Source organism: Trachinotus anak, unplaced genomic scaffold (assembly GCF_046630095.1).
Source record: "Trachinotus anak isolate AG129_WGS33_773 ecotype Australia unplaced genomic scaffold, CSIRO_AGI_Tana_v1 ptg000002l, whole genome shotgun sequence".
NCBI lineage: Eukaryota > Metazoa > Chordata > Actinopteri > Carangiformes > Carangidae > Trachinotus > Trachinotus anak.
Genome location: NW_027273853.1, coordinates 14,740,877 through 14,761,479, shown reverse-complemented (window position 1 = coordinate 14,761,479; position 20,603 = coordinate 14,740,877). Strand labels below are relative to the sequence as shown.

The window sequence follows — 20,603 nt, the reverse complement described above, 5'->3', positions numbered from 1 at the left end:
TCATCCATCCATCCCATAGACACAAAAATGATCAATCAATTTAAGTCAGAACATGCAAACTACTACAATGTAAGGTTTACGCCCAACATTGCTGATATACACACGCAGAGCTTGTTCCACAAAGTAAGATAAACTTTTGTCCATTTGTCCATAATTTTTGTTTTGTCTTTAGACATGAAACGAATAGCCAGAATAGTTCAGTTTTACAGTTTCAGTTAGATTTTTTTCAGTCCACTAACTGAATAGCATGGCAGCTATGAAACACTCTATACAGAATAATGAAAATAAAGGCAACAGACACAATGTTTTGGAGAATTCCTCACATTTATTAAGGCAGTGTAACATGGAAAAAAACCTGTCCCTGAGAAAAGAGATTCCTGTACCATACAATAAGGCAGAGTTTAACTCCTACCATTAAGAGAGATTAGGTATACCTAAAAACATCAAAATATAAGACATTCAGAAAGCTTCACTGCTTTGGTAGAAAATAATAATAATAATAACAACAAAAACATTGCACAACTCCTGGCATAAAACCATCAGTAAAGTCTGGACCAGAAAAGTGTTTTCAAGCAAGTTTCAAATGATTGAGAAAAGCACACGTTTGTAAAACAGGAATGTGAACAAATCTGAAAATGCTGCCATCAACTTTGTCTTGTATAAAAATATAAAATAAATACTCAAGATCATTTGTCATCTACTACATTTCCTATGTGAATCTGTGAATCTTCAGCGACTGAACTAAGAAATATAGATTTATAAATTCATCTGAACAATTATTCTTTTGAAAAGAATATGAGCTGGTTTCATGGACAGAGATTACAACTGTGATTGATATCACTGTTTCATGTCTGTGATACATTGGGAAACACAAACATATCTAAATCCAAGTCATGTTTTAAAACTGACTTATCCTTCTCTTGAATATGTAATTGTTTTACCAGTTTTAAATTCTTCCTGACTTGTCTGTCTCAGTACCTGAATAGCAGTCACAGCAGAAGGCACATTTAATAAAGACAAAAAAAGACCATACAAACATTGACATAGTAAATATAAAGTTTTAGCAAATGATAAATAAGGCTGTTTCCCCAACATGACAAATAAGGCTGTTTCCCCAACATGACAAATAAGGCTGTTTCCCCAACATGACAAATAAGGCTGTTTCCCCCGATACACCATCTGGAGAAAAATGCAGTATATTTCATTTTGTTATAAACACAACATTTTTTTTTCTCCAATTAAGATTTGTGCAAGAATTGTGATCACTGTGATACAGGACACTTGTGTTTATGCATCCTTGGAGGGTGCGCTGCCATTTACTCCACATTTGTCTTAAGATCAGAGCACGTCTTGGCAACTGGTAGTGCAGATCATCATGGTCTCAGTTAGCAACACGGTGCACAGCAGTATCTTCATATATAATATCACACAGTTAGCGGCACTCATCAGTCAGTACCATCTCAGCAGTCAACAGTGCATACAGTAAAATTAACAGAGTGTAGTATCAGTAGTATCTTCTTAGCGATGACCTTCCCCTTCACTGCTGCCACTTAAAAGGTTGCTGCTTCTCACTGCTAGAGTGAATGAAGACAGTATCCAGGCCGGGTCAGCAGGTATTAAAATTATGTAGCATGAGTCATGCTTTGGCCTTAAAGTGTTCTGGTTGCTGTGGTTGTGAACTAGCAATGACACGGTGAAGCGGCGGATGGCCGCGGATCACCTGTGGCCGGCTGGATCGTTCCACATACCACGTTTGGAGTGAAAGTGGTGGTAGAAGTTCCTCAAGTAGATCCTGTCCACTTCCAATCCTGCCTTGAGGATCCTGGAGCAGAGAACAGAGGAGTCTGTTTACATACATTTAATTTTTGTTTACCTTCAGGGACAGTGGTTCCTCTGTTTCAATATGAAGGGAAATAACTGGCCTACTCAATCAAAAAAGAAGATAGATGTTTAATGCTGATGTGCAGATTTAAAGATAAATATTGATCTTAAAGTATATAATAGTTAGATGTGTTTCTTTTCTCTGTTCAAAATTAAAATGATTTAAAGCCTGCAGTAAGAGGCTACTTTTGGCCACTTGGGGGCAGTGGAAACAAGTTGTGTCATGTCATCACTGTTTGAGTTACTATGGCAAACATGTTAGCAAACGGTTGCTTATTTCCATATCCAGCAGTTATGGAGCAACATTGTAATTTGTTTATCTGATTGATCTAAGTCCAACATCCACTCTGTTTGTGGTCTCATACCCACTCCTGATGGAAACATCTGGCTATTTATGTACCAAATGCTCAACTGTGTTCAGCTACAGGTAGCCACTAACTGTGTCCACCTGCCTTTTAGAGCTGAACAGGTAGTTTACAGTGGATTTCCTTCTGAAACCAGCTTCCTGCTCCTCCCAGAATCGACTCTCAGAGAGCAGAGAAGGTTTTAGGGGCGTTAAGGTGTGTCTCTAAAGAGATTTTCCCAACAATGTTAAAAGGTTTTTGAAAAAATTAAGTTAAAAGAAAGAAAACATGGCCTCTGTATCAACAGCCAATAGAGGAAATAGAACCAAAAGCTAAAGGCAACAAACTAAATGAGTCTATCCCTTTAGTGAGGAACACACCTGTCAAGGAGCTCCCAGTCTTCTCCTCCCCAGCGGTCTGTGTATTCTTTGGTGTTCATTCCTCCCACTGCATTCAGATCTGACTTATAGATTCCAAGTAGGCCAAAGCCATTCACCTCCCAGTAACCTGCAACACACACAGTCACACATTTGAATTATTTGGTTACATTTACTTAAAGTTATTTGCATATTTTCACTAGTTCTGTCCCACATCTCTTTATTTTGCTCGTACGTGCATCATAGATTGACTGAGCCACGCAATACATGTCTTAACAAGACGTGTGGAGGGGTAACAAGACATCTGTCAATCTCATATCAGTGTGAGAAAACATTTTTATAAAATTTACACCTGCCGCACATTACAACCTGTCATGAGTGGATGGCATGATTCACCAAAACAGGTGTGACCACTAGAGACTGATCTAATCTAATATGTGTGGGACTAGGCACTACGACAGTCCAAGAATAGAAGATTAAGAAATGAATTTAAACATTATTGTAGTTTCCATTTCACTTCTGAAGTTACCTAACCTCTCAAGCAAGACTGAATCCCCAATTTGGCAAAAAACAAACAAACAAAAAAAAAAACAGTGTTAGATTTCCTGAACAGGTCAGTACTACGACAAAGTAAAAAAGGAGGGGAGCAGTGATGCAGAAAAGTAAGAGCATTTTATCTGTTCAATATGTGTACAAATGCTAAGATGAATAATGAAAAAAGGCTTAGGAAAGCAGGTTATGTTGTTAATCCAAACCATAGTTTCTCATTTTTCTGAGGAATGACTCCCCTCCTCTAACTCCATTTAAATCTCAGTGTTCTCTTCTGTCTCTCCACTGACTTACAATTAACATCTCCTGATCTTTTCAAAACAAGTCTCTGTGTAAAACTATACATTTTCAAACCACTGCTATGGTAACACTGCTTTAAAAAACTTCAGATGATGATGACTGAGTAGTTAAGTCTTAGAGCAACAACAAAACTTTTTGAAGTTGATTTCAACTTTTTTTTTAAATTGAAACCTTCAAAATAGAAAAAAAAACAAAAAAAACAAAACAGCAATCACATCAAAATACAATATGGCTAACTTGATAGGGCTTTATCACTGAATTTCAATAGTTAATTGCGATTAATCGCATGCTTTATCACATGATTAAAATTCTATTATTTTGCATTTCAGAACTGCTGCTTGACAACACATAACTGACAGTCTGTCTGAACTAGAAGCTAATGTTAGCATGCCTGACGTGTAATTATGAGGATGTCTGAGAATTTATTTATCCATATTCGGGTAAGTTGTATTTTTATTTTCCAACTCATTCGATCTTCACCGACAACGATTCAAGCATTGGATTTAAACACTGTAGGTCTCCCAACACGCCCCTTTATGCAGACCAAAAAAACTAAAGATGGATGCGTCTGTGTTTACCTTTGCCATCTGATGGTGTAGCCCCGCAGTCCAGCCTCATGACAACGGGAGCAAAGACCATGTACCCCTCCACACAGTGTTTCCTGACACTGTCAATAATAAAAGGAGGGAAGTGGATGTGGAGGTCACACAGAAACACAATGCTGTGGTCATCCTGAAGGAGAGTGAGAGAATGGAAGAGTTAAAAAAAATGATTATAACTGTCTAATAATGCAAATTCATCTCATTTATTTATTGCTGAGTGATGTTGCAACACTTACATTTATAAGGTCTACACCTGCTTGCAGGCCAGCAGAGCGCTGGAAGTTTCCACTCATCTTCACATACTGGTACCTGATACATTCCACAGGCACAATTAACACAGGTAACACAAGTAACACATTAATATGACTTATAGTTAACCATAAGTTTGTATTCAGTGTAAAAGTGAAGCAGACACACACAAACACATACCTGGAGAGTGAGGATTTCTCTAGAGTCTTCTTCACATCCATGTCAGTGCTGCTGTAGTCAACGATGATGAGGTTGAAGTTGGTGTCTCCAGTTTCTCTGAACAGTTCCTCCATGTCAGTAATCAGCTGCTGCACCCATCGAGCCTGGTTTTTCACTGAGAGAGACGTAAGGGCAAAAAAACAAAAAACTATAAACAGGCCCGGTCGCTTAAAGGTCACTTTAGTCAGCTCACTTTAGTGTTTATTAGTGAGCACATCTGCGTCAGTACTGACAATCACATGTAGAAGTTTTACAAACACATCGACACTTCAGGGTGTCATCACAATGTAGTATGTACAACAAATAGCAATTTAGGAAATAAAGCCATATGTATGCACCTCCCAATATTAAATCAAGAAAGGCACCAACACAGTGCTTTGATGCCCCCGAACAAATATGATGATTTGACGTTATAGCTTCATCAAGTATTATGAAGAATTACATCTGATGCAATCAAATGTAGAAACGCATCGCCGCACTAAATTAGTCTTTTTAAAACATTGTGCAGACACCTTTCTTAGTTAGCCAGTTGGTGACTGGAACGGCTGAAACTGATCATAGGTAAAGGTGGATGTAGAGTACCTGGCACTACAAAGTGGACGGTGGCAGCAGGATTCCAGCGGAGGCCCACAGGGTTACACAGTAGCAGCTCAGGTTTCGGGTGTTCTGAAGTGAAGTCCCCGCTGCTTGGTGTGTCGTGGAGATTCAAGGAGTAGATGTACTGTGACAGACGTAACAGCTTGCCATTCACATCTTTCACCTCCAGCTCCAGAAGGTAGCGGCTGCCCTTGGCTTTATCCACGCGCTTCACGATGTTAACCACATGTTCCAGTGTGAATTGCCTGCAGGGGCAGAGAGGGACAAATACACATAGTGACATGTCCGCAAACAATTATGAAAACTATGCACACAACTTTACTAGCTAGTTAATTATACACTGGACGTGTGTTTACTTAGGTGCAACGTGCTGATTCAAAAGAAATTCAAAACCATTTTTTGAAAGAGAAATTCTTAACCTAGTTATTTTAAATAGTTTTTCAATGTGCAGGACTGATATGCCAGCATTAACATTAAGTTTTCAGAAAGATGGGTGGTTCCCAACCCAGGCACTGGGGTCCATTTAAGGGGTCCCAATATATTTCCAGGGCGTCACAAGATGATAAGGGAATCAAGGAAGAACACACAAATTTTGTTCTACAGAAAATCATGCTGAATTGTTTTAGATGTTTCACTGATTATATATTTGTCTTGTGAAATATGTAATAGTTTTATCACTGCAGGTCTTTTATTGAAATTCAACAATCTGAGATGGGAAAATAAATAACTTTTGTTGAACTGGCCAGACTTGCAGATATATATACAGAGCAACAAATAGCAGTTATTTCAACAAAACTCCATTGAAATAAGGCTGATGACTCAGGTGATGCACTAGCACTGTTACAAACTCACTTACCCGTGATGCTTTTCATTGAGTTTGCCCATAAAACCCTTGACAATGGGCAGAACATCACTGGAGTGGAGCAGCAGGTTTCCAGAGACATTGCAGTGCAAGTCAATCGAATCTGAACGCTGTTCCTGAAAGTCCATGTGGTTGATCTGGAAGGTCTGCCTCCATTTAAGCCCAGTATCAGATGCTGGTGCAGGGGCCTGAGCCTCATCATCAGCAACTTCAAAGTATCCGCCTGGTCCCAATGGATAGTCTCTCTCAGCCTCCCTGGTGTCTCTCCTGCTCTCAGCCACCTTGCGAACCTTGTGCTCCTTCCACACTTGCTCCTCCTCTCCTTTTGTATCTGACCACTCTTTGTCCATCTCGTCTCTGCGTTTAGCTCTTTGGATGCTATGGTCTAAATCCTGCTGTTTATAACTGAGCTGCTCTACTGGGGGTACCGGTTGATCATTTGCTTTAAGCTGCTCTCTGCTTTCTTTGACCGGTATCAATGGATTTGTCTGTCTTTGTGTCACAGTTGTCTTTATTGATTGTACCTTTTGTCTCTTTGTTGGTCTTTTTTGTTTTGGTTTCTGTACCTGTGTTACTTTTTTAGCTGGGCCCTCCAGTTTAAACTCTGTCTCGTTTGGTTGCAGGTGACGTTTTGAGACTTGTTTGAGTAAGGACAAGAGTTTGCGCCTGCGTTTCTGGGCGTTATCATCATAATCATCTGCATAGTCTGGAAAAAGTGCGTTGTCCATCTGGTTTGACCTGCCCTCCATATGTCTTTGATAGGCCTCATTGGCAAACTGATCCTCCTCATCTATGGCTGATTTCCTCCCCTGGAACCAAAAATCTAACATTCACCAGAAGCAGACACACAAAAGTAGAGTTAAATGGACTGACAATGCAAATAACTTATTCATTTATTTTTTCAAGATAAGAAAGTACCTCTACCTATGTTTCCTTTTTCCCGTATATCAGGATGGTCTAGTCTCATGTATCTAGAGAATCCAAACCTGGAGATAAGGAGACAAAAGAACAAAATTATACAAAGAACGAGAAGTGTCTAATTTACTTGTTTTCAGATGAGATACTAAAGGAAAAATAAACATTTTTGTCCTCTGCTGTGTAAAAGATTCTCAGTGGATTGAAGGGTGCAGCAGCCTCTATTGGTGATACTTTAAGCCCAACTCCTACTACAAGTATTCCCATTTCGTATAGAATATCACAGTATCTCTTACTAAATATGGATATATTATTTATCTTATATATATTTGTCATGTTAATGTCCAGAGGTCTCACATCTTCATGTAGAAGGGGTCCTTGGGGTAGAAGCAGCTGTTCTCCAACTCCATGTGTGTGAGTCGGGTGTAGTCATTGGGGTAGATGTAGGACATGTGGATCTGGGGAGATGAAATAAAATGACATGCTGTTAGAGCTATGAGAGCTTTTTACATGTACATGTAAGCAGCTAATTACACGTCAGACATGAGAGAAAGTGGAAAGCAAAGTCTTATAGGTCTTATAATAATAAGGGTTAGCCAGTGGGGATCAAACAGGTGTGTGCAGAGTTGCAATGGAAACAAAACACAGTGTCTTTTGTAAGGTTCATATTTAAAATATGATATATGATATATTTATAATATTTTAAATTAATGCATATTTTAGATATATATATATATATAAAATATGCATTAATTTAAAAAAATGTTCCATATTTTGGGAAATATGCGAAGATCAATACATATGTGTCTGTTAAATTATATCTTGTTTATTCAATAAAAACACATGTTTAAGCAATCATTAAAAAAAACACTTTAAACCATTAAACCACAAGTGTTGTGGTTTAATGGTTTAAGGAAGAGTTCAGTGGTTTGACGGAGGGGGGGCAGAGGGGGGTTCACTGGAGGACCACGTCCTGGAGTCTTGTCGTCACCAAGAAGTTGCTGGGCAACCAGCAGAGACACAGACATAACAGAGGAGAAAGAAACTGAGGGAAATCAGAAACAGTGCCACTAAATGCTTTTTTCTAACGGGTGCAGCATGCCTTGATTCCCTTTAATTTGGTCCTCAGGAGGCATTAAGTATGTTGTCATAATTTAGATTCATGAAAGACAACAATGTTCAGTACAACAGGAACAAATTTAAAAAACAATTAAGAGAGGGCCACAAAAGATGGAAAAGCTTCTGTATCACTCTTGGGCAAAATAAACAAGAAAAATAATTTCCTCAGTGCTAACCCGTTATCTTTTGTGAGACCATGGTTCTCTACTTAAAATGCTGTATTCAGGAGCTTTTTTGTGTGAGTGATTAGCTCTGAATGGAGCTCAACCAGCAGAAATTTAAGTTTAGTAAGACAAACTACATAAATACATACAAACTGCAGTCCTTGGTAGCGGGCCAGGGGAAAATCTTTGATAGTGTAGCTGGGTTTGTACGAGCAGTCAGGCAAAATGCCTTGAAGGAACTTGCTGTTTATCAAAGGCACTGCAAACAGAACAAAGATCAGAGGCAAGATTACTTTGTGCATTTAGCAGGAGGAAATAAATTGTTCAATAAACACATCCGGAAAGGTATGAGATGGAGATGTCATGTGGCAGAGAAACAAAGCACCTTTGTAGAAAGCGTCTCGTGGGTCTTCCCTCAGCATGTCTGCAGCAGGACTTTGCTGTTTTGTGGGGGTGTGTTGGTGGCTTGCAGCCGTCTGTGGTATATGTGCAACGTCATGCATTAACAAGCCAGACTCATCTGTGGAGTGACACAGGCCAACAGAATAAGAGAAGTACCCTGTATTTATTGTGAAACAAAACCAGACTTGATGTGCACCTTGAGCATCCTTGCTGAACAAGAAAGGCAAAAATCATGCATTATGAAACACTGTGTGAAGATAATTTAAGATCTCTAAGCTCCAGACTAATAAAGATTCACTGAGTAATGTCTTTTCAGGCAGCAGGAATGATGTGTGGGCTTTTGTGTACTTACTAACATAGAGGGAGATGTGCTTGGATTCAATAGCCATGAACTTCAAGTCTTGGTCCAGGAGCTGCCACTGCGTGAAAACAAGTAGAGAACTGCAGGCTCTTCCATTTTATTTCTCACATTGAGCATAACAGTTGGAACCAATGAAATAAGATGAAAAAAAAAGAGAGATTTTCTCAGAGTCTGTGATGAGTCCAACTACTTACTGCCACCTCCACATGGTCAGTGCCTTTGTAGTTCTGCTTGTGGATAACTTCAAAAAAGTACCGTCTCTCAGCGGAAAGCCTGTCAGACAGCAACAGTTCATATTCATCCGCCGCATCAATATTGCTTATTAAACATGGATACATCTATCTATCTATCTATCTATGAAAGCTAGCCCAGCAAAGATATGTAAGTGCAAAGAATAGATGGAAGAATAGCTCACAAGAGGAACCAGCACTAAAGGTATTTTACGGGGGACCAGGTGTTTTCATATGATTTGAAGTTGTTTTTTTAGAGAAGCTGTAAGTTTTTCTAGATTTACATGATCTTTTAGTAAGGTGAGCCAGTGAGTTATGGATACCTTCATAATATTTTTTTGGCAGGGGTTAATGATAATATAAATCGTTTGTGATGTGAGGCCATATGTAATGTAGAGAGGTCACCAAGTAACGTAATGACTGGGGAAATAGAGATACTGAGGCTATGCATCACATATGACCTATTAATAACCTCCACCAAAAGTTTTGCAAGAGTGTCAGAGCCACAGAGCATGGATGTAATTGAATATTGAAGTTGAAAAGTGCAAACTTGTATTGCTTTGGCTAAAGCCCATATGGTAAAGTTTGCAGGTAGTGATATACAGTAGGTTCTGTGAAGTACTTTGTACTGAATTAGTTGGGTTTTGGAATTATACCTCATGGAGAATGTCTTCTTGCATCTGTCTGGCCAAGTGAAATCTGCTGGACAGTTAATTATATCTGTGGTCTATTTGTCTATGGGGATTGTTAATGTTCTGTCATTGGATGCTAGGAGTTTGTAACTTTAAATAGATGGGAGGGCTGTGACCATTAAAATCTCTGAGGTTTTTGATGTTTTTCTTTATGATTTCTGGAAATGACAGTGTTATATTATATATATAAATGTATATAAATCGATGTGCAGTTCTTATTTTCGATTTCTAACCATGGTCAATTGATATAATTTGTCCACTGGTAGATGGTACAGTGATTGATGTGTAAGGAAGTAGAAAAATAAATTTGGAGCTGTGAGTCCTCTATATTTTTTTTATTTTTTGGAGGGTGGATAGTTTAATTTGTGGTTTTTAATTTTTCCAGCAGAATTTGGTGACTGGACTGTTGAGAGAGACCATCCAGGGGGTGAGTTGACAGGGGTCTTGGCAAAGTGGTAATTTATTCTTCAAAGGATGTTCATTTTAACTGTTGAGATTTCAGCAGATAATGGTAATTTTTTTTTCCATCTTTTCAGGTCGTCTTTTATTTCATTTGGTAGGTGTGTATATTTAAATTTGAATAATTCATTTATATTTGGAGAAATGGGAATTTGCAAAGATATTTCATAGATTATACTGCTTGTTTGAAAATGGGGTCCCCAGCCTCAGTGTCCCATCTGCTTATAGGCAGAATCTCAGATTTTGTCCAGTTGATGGAGTAGCCAGACACCCAGCTATAAATGCTGATCAGACTGTGAACTGAACCAAGTGAGGATGAGGGGCTTGTAATGGACAACAAAATGTCATCAGCATATGCGCTGATTTTATGGTGGTGTGACTTTAATTGGATGCCTGTTATGTGGTCAAATTTTCAATGAAAGCTGCTTGAGGTTCACTAAAAAGTGAAAACAGTCATGGGGATAATGGGAATCCTTGTCGAGTGCCTCTTTGTAATGGAAATGGTTTTGATATGACTCCACTGGTTATAACAGAAGCAGAGGGTGAATTGTATAGTGTTTTAATCCAGTTGATGAAATATGGCTGAAATTCAAAGTGATTATAGGGATGTGAAGAGAAAGGTCCTGTCTACTTTGTCGAACACCTTTTCAGTATCAAAAGTTTCTATGATGAAAGGTGGATTGGATTGGGAAGTGTTGTTATTGTACAAATAATAAAATAATCTTCAATTGTTTTCCGAGCAGTGTCTCCACTTGATAAAGCCGGTTTAATCTAAGTGTAGTAATGACAAAATTACAGATTTCCAGTCTGTCTGATAAACCTTCACCTATAATTTCTGTGTCAGTATTAATTAATGATATGGGGTGATAACTGGAGCAGTTGGTGGCATCCTTGGGTTTGCTTGAATTATAGCCTCTAGATATAATGTTCTCCCTCTTATAGGTGTGTCCTCCTTGAGCATCTCAAAAAACACACCCGTTGACTGAACATTTACACTATTTACACTTGAATCACTAAAATGAAAGGCACATATGCACAGGAACTTAGTGTTGATCTTAATTGCTGATACTTCTATTTTCTGTTGTTGGTGTTGACTCACCAAATTAGTGTAGAATGTGAAGCCCACAAAACTGCTTGCCTAGTTTCAGTAAACCACACTGTAGTCGAATTTTTTCCACCACCTACGCTGCAACAATAATGTTGATTTTTACTGTTACAGCCTTTCTGGGTTGGATTCCCAGAAGGCCATATATTAGTTTACTAGATTAGACATGCTTATGTTTAGGTATCTGTATAAGTGTGGTTAAAAGAGCACTCCTGCAATTAAGTGTTGCAGTTCCATGGAAATAGGGACTTGTGAGAGACAGATAAAATAAAGAATCGTCGTGAGTGAGGTGGTGAGGCAGAGGACGAGGTAACTTTTCTTTTAATCCTTTGTGTGAGACAAGCTCTTTAAATCACTAGATCTTACAATTCCAATCATGCATCTCCAGATTTTATTTTGGTTTAATCATTATACAACTGTTTTCACAGGCAGAGTAGTACGATGATGAGTAAACTGATCCTTTTGTTTAAAATCAGTGGAGTATACCTGGAGGTTCGGATAATTATATGATGATTGCAGTCAGTTAAAGGTCTTACAATGAGCAGTAGTTTTTTTGTTGCTAAAGTTAGGACAGTTTCAGTTCCTTTTATTTCCAGATTTTTGTCTGTGTTGTTTTACTGTACATGTTCTCTTGTCACTGGATTATAGTGGTTTAAGTGGCAATATTAGCAATATTTGAATGAGAATCTGATGACAGTTGTTGGGTTGTTTATGTTGTCTGCAGAAATGCCAGTGTCATTAAAATCTGTTCACACAATACCTGTTTTAGTTTTGCTTATTTATACATTTTTCATGTTATAGAGTTTATTGAGAGATGGCTCCTGAGATGGTTTAATTACCTCGCACACACACACACACACACACACACACACACACACACACACACACACACACACACTGTATTGTATCTTTATCTACTCACATTTTCAATCACATTTACCTTTGCTGTTGGTCTAACAATAAACTCACCTAACTGGTCTGGAAGTCTGACTGGCATACTTCTCAAACTCTCCAGGCGCGCTCCACTCTCTGCCAGTCTAATTAAAGTAAACCATATATTCAATAAATATTCCATTGGCACAAATGGGGAAGCTACCCTAGCATACATACCATTCCAACCCATGCCAATAACTGCAAATTGCGGGGAGATTCATCTGTGCTGAGCCATAATTCAGAGTTGTCAGCAGAGCTCACAGCAAACACAAACTCTCCTGAGAGAGAGGAACAAAAAAGGAGACAAAGAATAAGGAGAGAGATAGAGGGAGGTGTATGACAGGCAAATTAGTTAACAGATAGAAACTGGATGAAAAAGTAGACGTTATACCATTAGTATATGGATGCAGATAACCGAATATCCTGAGTCCATAGTTGGTCCAATGAGGAGAGACAGCCAGCGTCTTAACTGTAGTCCTGGACTGAAAGAGTAAGGAAAAAAATCAACCATGTAAGCCATGCTTAGTTAATGTGAGCCCACATTGTGAGTCCAGGGACTTGAGGATCTAGCATGTAGATGTAGAATGCACCTCTAAGTGAAAACAACTGTATGTGGGTGTGTTGTATGTCTCTATGCTTGCCTATTTTGTTTGTCTATCAGAGAGTATATATCATCTTTGCCACATAAAACACCCAGCTGCATTTCAGTCAGCTGAACAATTGCAGCATTTTCTTTTAAAGACCATGCATAAGAGGGTGATATAAAGCATAAAGTTTTTGTCTTAATTCAGATATCCATCACTTAAACAAAAAAGAAAAATACATATTCATTTTCGGTTCTTGGAAAGTGTAGAAGGCATCACTGGTCTCTGCACAAGGTTTGAGTACTTTCCTACATTTCTAAATATTGACTGACTGAATATTGACTGACTGAACAACAAAAGAAACTATTAAATGCCATGACACACAAAGACATACTGTGAAGCGGTAGGGTTAAGATACATGGGTGTTTTAAGCTAAATGCTAATGTCACGTCATCAAATAATACTACATGGTGATTTTTAGTATGCAGTCTGTCCACACTGGAAAAATACCAAAATAAAATTGCTAAATTGCAGTTTGATTGACATCATATGTATTGTATAATTGCCTGTTAGTATAAAATGGCATACAAACTGCCAGAACAGTGTAATATGTTGTAGTGCATATTCTACAGCATTCATATGTAGTGTGGGCTGGGACACAGCGAATGGCAATGCTAACATATTGATTTTAGCATGTGTAATATTTACCACAGTAATCATCTTAGTTAACCATGTTAGCATGCTAACATTTGCTAATTAGAACAGCTGAGGTTGATGGGAATGTCATTAGTTTTGCAGGTATTTGGTCATAATAGTTTTGGATTAATTAAACCTTTGATCTTATGATGGTGCTAAATTAAAAAACAAAAGGATCACCAAAGTTATTACAGGTCATCCTGAGGGAGACATAAAGCTCTATACCAAATTTCATAACAATCCATCCAATAGTTCTTGAAACGTTTCACTCAAAACTACACATGAGAACCTCATAGCAGTGCTAGAGGAGAGCTGAGTGAACTGCTAAGATGAGGATCGGACTTACATGAGGGTACAGTGGGTAGTGTGGGTTCTTGTGGAGCTCAGCTATAGAACTGCCACACCAGTCATCGAAGGCATGCAGATTGGCCTGTCCCTTGTACTGCAGGAAGAGAGAAGAGAGATGAGGCTGTGAAGGAAGGGAGTGTGTAGGGAGTGTGCCTTTTTGTAGAACTACTTTCAACAAAAAGAAATGGTCCCTATAAAAACTGCCTGACAGTTTGTTTTGTTGATTAATGAGAGTAACATTTTTTTTTGAAACCTCCTTTGTTGTTAAACTTTTTTTTTGAGTGTTTTGAACACCACAAACAAAACAAGATCAAATCTGATGTTCAGTTCAGCACAGGAGCAGCCTATTGCAGGTCAGAGCCAAAGGCTCAGTGTTTCATTAGTCCAGTAGTTCATCACATGTCATTGGTGGTCAGTTAAAGACTCTGCTGTCATCAGCACTGTTGGTTAAATGTTAACTCAGGCTCAGGGGTTAAAACAAAAGGGTGTAAATTAATGTCCCAAAGTGCTTCACAGGCTCATCTTTCATCAATTATCAACGTGCCTCTTTTTTTTTGTTTTCCACATTCATGATCAAAGGCCATTTGAATATGAGAAGCTCATTTGCTTATTTTATGTTCTGTTCTGGTAACCCCCTCTGATTAAATGTAACACAAGTTCGGCTATGGGAGTGGCCAACACATAAAAAAGATATTCTGGTGGTTGTTCCTTGCAGCCCTAAAATCATGATAGTCACTTTGTTGGAAATTCAATTCAAATAGACATATAGTTAAATTCAATTAAAATCCAATTATTTGTTAAAATTAATTAATTAAATACCTAGAAAATTAATGTTCTTCTTCATATTAACTGATTTAAAAATTCTAACTAATAACTAAAACTAATAGAAATGCTAAAGCAATACCTGCCTCAATATAAATAGTTGCATATATTGTTGTATCATATATACAGAGCAATGGAAACAGGTGAAGCAGACTCTGCTCCAGGAAACATACTGTACATACTGAGAAAAACACACTGCGGTCGGAGGGTACTAGGCAGGCCCAGGCAAGTTATTCAGGTTTCAAAAGAGGTGAGTATTTAAGTGTGAGACGCACGCACGCACACACACACACACACACACCTCTGGTTTCCAGGTTTGTGGAGTATATCTGGTGGCCCATGCAGCTGAATCCTCAACGTAGTTTGGTTGATGGTCATTTCTGTCCTGGAAAACACACATATTAAAGTCAGTGACTAGGTCTCCTCCACCCCTCCTTGCACAAATAAGGGCCTTACATCACCATATTTTCAACTGACACTCTTTTTTCCATGCACGATACTTACCCCTTCGTCAGCCCTGGTTTTCATCCAGCTTCTGCCGTCAGTGTCAGGATTCATACCTGTGGTTGAAAACAATCAGAGCAGCACATAGGGTTGACAGGCAAATATGCAACAAAAATTGTCAGATGGGTTATACTGTGACACAGTCTCTTCTACTGATTTGGAGGCGATTTGTGAGTTTCTTGGGAGGTGGAACGGGTTCTTAATCTTGCAGTGGCTTTATACTGACATTGCGTTCAAACAAAATGTATTCTGATCCAAAATTTGCATGTGGCATGAACTACTACTTAGTGAACTCAAAGATTCAGCTCTGAGGGTTTGTGGAGATAGGGAAGATAAGACACCATTACATCCAGTGATATAACTCTTAACTTGACTGATGCTTGGGTGGGTTACTAGATTTCCAGGTCTTTCTTATACAAAATGCTTTTTCATCCATTTCTTGTGTGCTTATGTCGATTGAACAATGAAGCCCAGTGTCCCAATCAGAGTCCCACCCACTCCCTGTTCCAGTTCCATGCTGATGACCACTGAATGTAACTTATTTCGGTCACAGCGCCAGAAGCACTCCTGGCACCACTGGGTGAGCAGATGCGGAAATACTACTCATTCAAACCTGTTTTGCCATCTTTTAAATTAGAGGCTAGAGTGTATTTCAAAAGAGGACCTCAGTGCTTTTCTACGAGCTTGTGGAGTCAGTGAATGAACTACGGTTACAGTGTTTGTGGATACATGTCATTATCCCCAGGGTGGAGCTTTTGGCAAGACTAGTCATTCTAGAGTGGAGGTTAAGAAAAGCAAGAGCAGAGTATTCTTTCCACATATGCACTCATCTAGTCTATGTTCCAGTTGATAAAACAGTTGATTAAAGGAGAACAGGTGTTAACAGGTAGAAAGGTGCTCTAAGCATCCCACTCACTCATCCATTCATAGGTGCTGATTTGCAGTAGTTTTGTTTGTGTGGGGTGAAGTGGTTTGTTTGGTCCAGGGTCCTCTGCTAGGTGCTGTTGCCTGAAGGCAGGGTTGGGCTTCATACCCCTAAAGCGGAACCTGTCTGTTCTGTATGTTACATTAGCACTGCTATTCTCCTGAAGCAGCCAGAAAAATGGTGCTGGTACACAATGTCTTCGAGTTCAAAGGATTTAAGACAAACACTGTTGCTGTGTTTCAGGTGACAGGTTGTGTAAAACCTACAGTAGGCCTATAGATAGTCAAACGAGCAGTTTTCATAGTCAATCTGTAGTAGGTGAGGAAATGGCACACTGCAGACTGAAATACAGAGAGGTCCTCTTGACCAAATCATTATTTAAACATGTCTCCATCAGGACATTTATTAACTACAGCACTTCATACGTTATCAATGTTCTTAAGGGCCCGTGTGACCCACATGTGGGAAAAACAAGCCATCTCTCAAAGACCCATATTTGCAGGGCCAAGCCTTTGAATGTCCCTGTGGCAACATGGTGCCAGGAGTCATCTCTGTCTCTTTTCTGCTGTTGATAGTTGATGACCGTGTTATTGCCCTGCTGCACAGGAGGAAAGGAGAACAAGAGCTTTTTAATTAAGACTGCAAACTACAAATGTTAGTGGCTGAGAGATCAGTGTTGATTTGGAGTGTTGGTTTTAAATATTTGTGTACACAGTTGAAATGTAACCAGGGCCAGTAATTAACCAAGGTGCGTAAAGATTACAGTTTGTAACCCAGCCATCTGTTTCTTCTTTTACACGTGGTGTTTTGAGTAGACATATTTTACTGCTGTTGCTATATTGACAAAAAAAATCTATTAAGAATTATACTCAGAATGAATTTGAGCAGTGCATTTTAATCTAAAAGTCCAGTGCTTTCAGATTTCATTACTGCATTTTTTAAAAAAAACTCACAAACCTCCTGAAATTTTTGACAGTATACAAATATGGATAGATGTTACAAATGAGATTAGGCTATAAAGGCTGTAGTATGTGGCAATGTAATGTACTTTAATCTATAAAAATGAACCTTAAATTGTATAAACCCTTACCTGATACATAAAAAGGAAATATCTGTATAAATGTGCATAAATTATGTAATCTGCTTAATAAGACTTGAAAATTACCATAAAATTGTTTGCAATCGGAGCAGCATGAGCACTATATTGGACACAATGTCCTTCTATTGAGTTGCAGACCTTTTAGTCGCAATCTACACTTCAACTGTTTCAAAGCTGCTTCTCTAAATTCTCTAAATTAACTGCTTTTTTTAAAAAATCTTCTTCTTTTCTGTTACCTGGACTCACCTCATTTGCGTGTCTGACATTTTTTTGATCCCATGTCTACAATAAAACTGGAATTTTAATCAAGGCAGTTTCAGATGCCCCTTGCTACCACGTACACCTCAGGCATTACTGATGAGATTCTTACATGGCCACACCCTCCTGCCAGTCTCCTATTATACAGTTAATTCTTCACATTGCTCTTAAAGCTCTGTTGGGAGGCTACATGGAGTCCCACCCTCGAGAGACGTCCAACTGTGACAGCCCAGGAATGTGTTTATTTGGGAAATCTCTGTAACATAGGTCTGAAGCATGTGTTTACATGTCAGGCTTTGTTCAAAATGTATGTGTCAAGTGTTTTTATGTCTGTCCTGTGGGCGCCAGCTTGACTATTTTCACTATTTTACATTTCCATCTCCATCAGCTCCTGATTTATACTTGGGTGTGAGTGCAATGCAACAGATGGTAAGCTAATGCAACAGATGGTAAGCTAAGGTTAGGAGCAGGAAGTTTGGGTCCCCTTTCAGACAAGACTTCCTTCTGAGTGTAAACCTGCGATCTGACCTTGTGACCTCCCCATCCCCCTCTCACTCACTCTCTCTCTCTCTCTCTCTAAACCACACACACCGCTCAATCTCTCAATCTCTAAATGAATGCATTGTTTCACCTGCTGTTAGCTCATGTTTCCTGTTCAAATGCAGCGTCATTAATGAAAAGCAAAGGTAGGTGTGGACTGTTAATACTCACATCAAACACTTCAGAAAACATATGTGGTAGGTACTTTATAATACGTTTACAGTTATGGAAACATATACTACTGAGTGAACAGAAAAGGGTCATTGACATGACATGCATATTTTTGTGTCTGGGTGTATTATTTTGGCATCTCAAACCCCCAAAATGTCTGATGGCGCAACTGTCCGAGCAAATGAACAGCCTAAGAGAAATATTAAATATAATGTTTCAGTGAAAATAAATTCAAAACAAATACTGTGGCGATTATTTCATGTTTGAGACCTTTCAAATAAACCAAATTTACAAATATTAACAGTTTTAAAGTTGTTGAGATAATTGGAGAACTTTTGGTCCGGGAATTCCTATATTCTCAAGTGTCAGGGTGGCACAACTGCCATATTGATATTGATAATAATGGCTACTTTCAACTCAGAGTAAGGCTGGTAAACTTTTCACGTTAGGTGGTACAACCAATGTAAAACTAGGAAAATGTTATTTTATCATAAAACTGTTTATTGTATTTAAAAATGTATGAACTTGCTAGCAAAGGCAAAACGCTAGTCTCTTTCCTATTGTACTGAGGTAGACCATAGGCTCAACCGGTTTTTATCTAAACGAGCCGAGTCCCAGAAATAACACTGACTTCTATGCGCAGGCTGTGAGTCGCAGGGACAGTCTACAAAGTGCAATACTGAAAACACGTAAATATTCAATAACTTTCGTCTTGTACACTGTAGTGTCACAAAAATCGTGTCAGACATTTAAGGTTTCCTTACGGTTATACTACAACACTCAGTTTGGAGAAATGTCCTTTTTCCTAATTCTGAGGATTTTTTTTTTTTTTTTTTAATTGGGAATAATATTCAATACCGTCACTCTTACAAACTGTAGTCACAAAAATTGTGTCAGACATCAATGGGTTGACCTGAATTATTTTCTAGTAAGAAAGAGGCGCTGTTTGTGGCCCCGACAAGGTTTTAATACTGAGTTATTGAATCGGTAAGTTGGATATCTCCACCGAAGTGCTAGACTGAACTTCCTTGTCCACATTGTAGAAACCGTCGGCTCCGCCACACAGCTTTAAAAATGACTGCTGACACTGTGGCACTGAGAGAGATGAAGATTTAGCTCTTTGAAGCTGCATTTTGTGCTAGGACTGTTTTAAGATTTGTGCTTCTCCAGATGTATAATTGATGTGGACAAAGAATAAATAAAAACCGCTTTAAAATCATCCCAATCAACAGGTAAGCAATTAAACTAAAGTAAGATGGTAATCTTATTATCATAACTCATATAATTTCCCCTCATGGTCTATCCACCTATAATTTATGGGTTGTTTTTTTTTAACCTATAAAAGCGCCTCCCTTTACATTTTATCCTCCTGTAGGTTTTTTTTCCCTTTAGGTATTAGTGCCTGTCCATTACTTTAACAACAGTTTCCAGAAGAAACAATTGTTGAGTAAGACCTGTTATGACTGTGACCCGGCTGGCAACCATAAACTTACCTGGATTACTGGCCCGTGTTTTTGCAGAGACCATCTGATAGTAGACGGCCACGGCTCCCAACAGCAGAATCGCCCCGAACATCAGAAATTTGCCATTGCGCCAGAGTTTCTTGAAGGGTAAAAACACAAAGATGATACCGGCCCTCAGACAAAAGCTCATCCCGGTTTGTTCATCGGTCGGGGGACCCGCTTTGTCACCAAGAGGGGAGCGAAGCCACCGTGAGCACGGCCGCCCGCCACCCTCCGCTACCTGCGGTGGATGCGCACCGCCGGCGCCTTGGAGATCCCCAGTGCCCGTCCCCACCATGACCTAGGCAAGCCGGTAATCTACTTTATAGGCACTCTTGGTCATCTAAAAAAAAAATGTCAAGAGGTTTCCTGTTGCCCCTTATGGCGAGGTACGTCCTGGCCTCTCTGTGCTCCGGCTGCTCCCGTGTCACCTGCACACAAAGCAGCACAGGCAACAGAGAAAAGTGAAATGTCACACCACCACCACCAGCAGCAGCAGCAGCAGCAGCAGCACTCTTTAGTCCGAGCAACTTCAGTGGCACAGACACAAGATGCCACACAGATAGCGGGCAGAGCCAGCGCTGCCTTCAAAGTAAAAGCATGATTCTGTCACAGGGGTGGAAAAATACATTTCTCATTGATGTGCGCACACTCCTGCACCCAGGATTACCTTTACTGAATTATATAGGCCTACATTTGCGTTATTGCGGAAAACTGTAACGCGCATTTCGACATGTTTGCCACTGCGTGATTTATTTTGAAATCCAACACACGAAACCCTTTCTTGTTTGCGG

The 20,603-nt window shown here is 39.2% G+C and overlaps 1 protein-coding gene across 1 annotated transcript; it reads right to left on the bottom strand.

The window, feature by feature from the left end:
• Positions 1-305: 305 nt before the first annotated feature.
• Positions 306-20,335, bottom strand: b4galnt3b (beta-1,4-N-acetyl-galactosaminyl transferase 3b). The gene is made up of 20 exons (XM_071500400.1): positions 19,801-20,335; positions 15,315-15,370; positions 15,112-15,195; positions 13,987-14,082; positions 12,752-12,842; positions 12,538-12,638; positions 12,397-12,464; positions 9,136-9,214; positions 8,933-8,999; positions 8,564-8,698; positions 8,328-8,437; positions 7,253-7,353; positions 6,905-6,966; positions 5,975-6,803; positions 5,104-5,363; positions 4,483-4,636; positions 4,290-4,362; positions 4,030-4,183; positions 2,606-2,732; positions 306-1,822 (listed from the first exon to the last, which is right to left on the bottom strand). Exons 1-20 carry the CDS (start codon positions 20,105-20,107, stop codon positions 1,717-1,719), a joined length of 3,060 nt encoding a protein of 1,019 aa, XP_071356501.1. The 5' UTR covers positions 20,108-20,335; the 3' UTR covers positions 306-1,716.
• Between the last annotated feature and the right edge of the window lie 268 nt (positions 20,336-20,603).

Excerpts from the sequence above, each read along its gene's own strand:
- b4galnt3b (XM_071500400.1), bottom strand. The coding sequence starts at position 20,107 with ATGGTGGGGACGGGCACTGGGGATCTCCAAGGCGCCGGCGGTGCGCAT. Across the intron at positions 6,967-7,252 it reads GACCCCTTCTACATGAAGAT|GTTTGGATTCTCTAGATACA; the intron begins GTGAGACCTCTG and ends CCTTATCTCCAG. Across the intron at positions 5,364-5,974 it reads CTCAATGAAAAGCATCACGG|GCAATTCACACTGGAACATG; the intron begins GTAAGTGAGTTT and ends CTGCCCCTGCAG.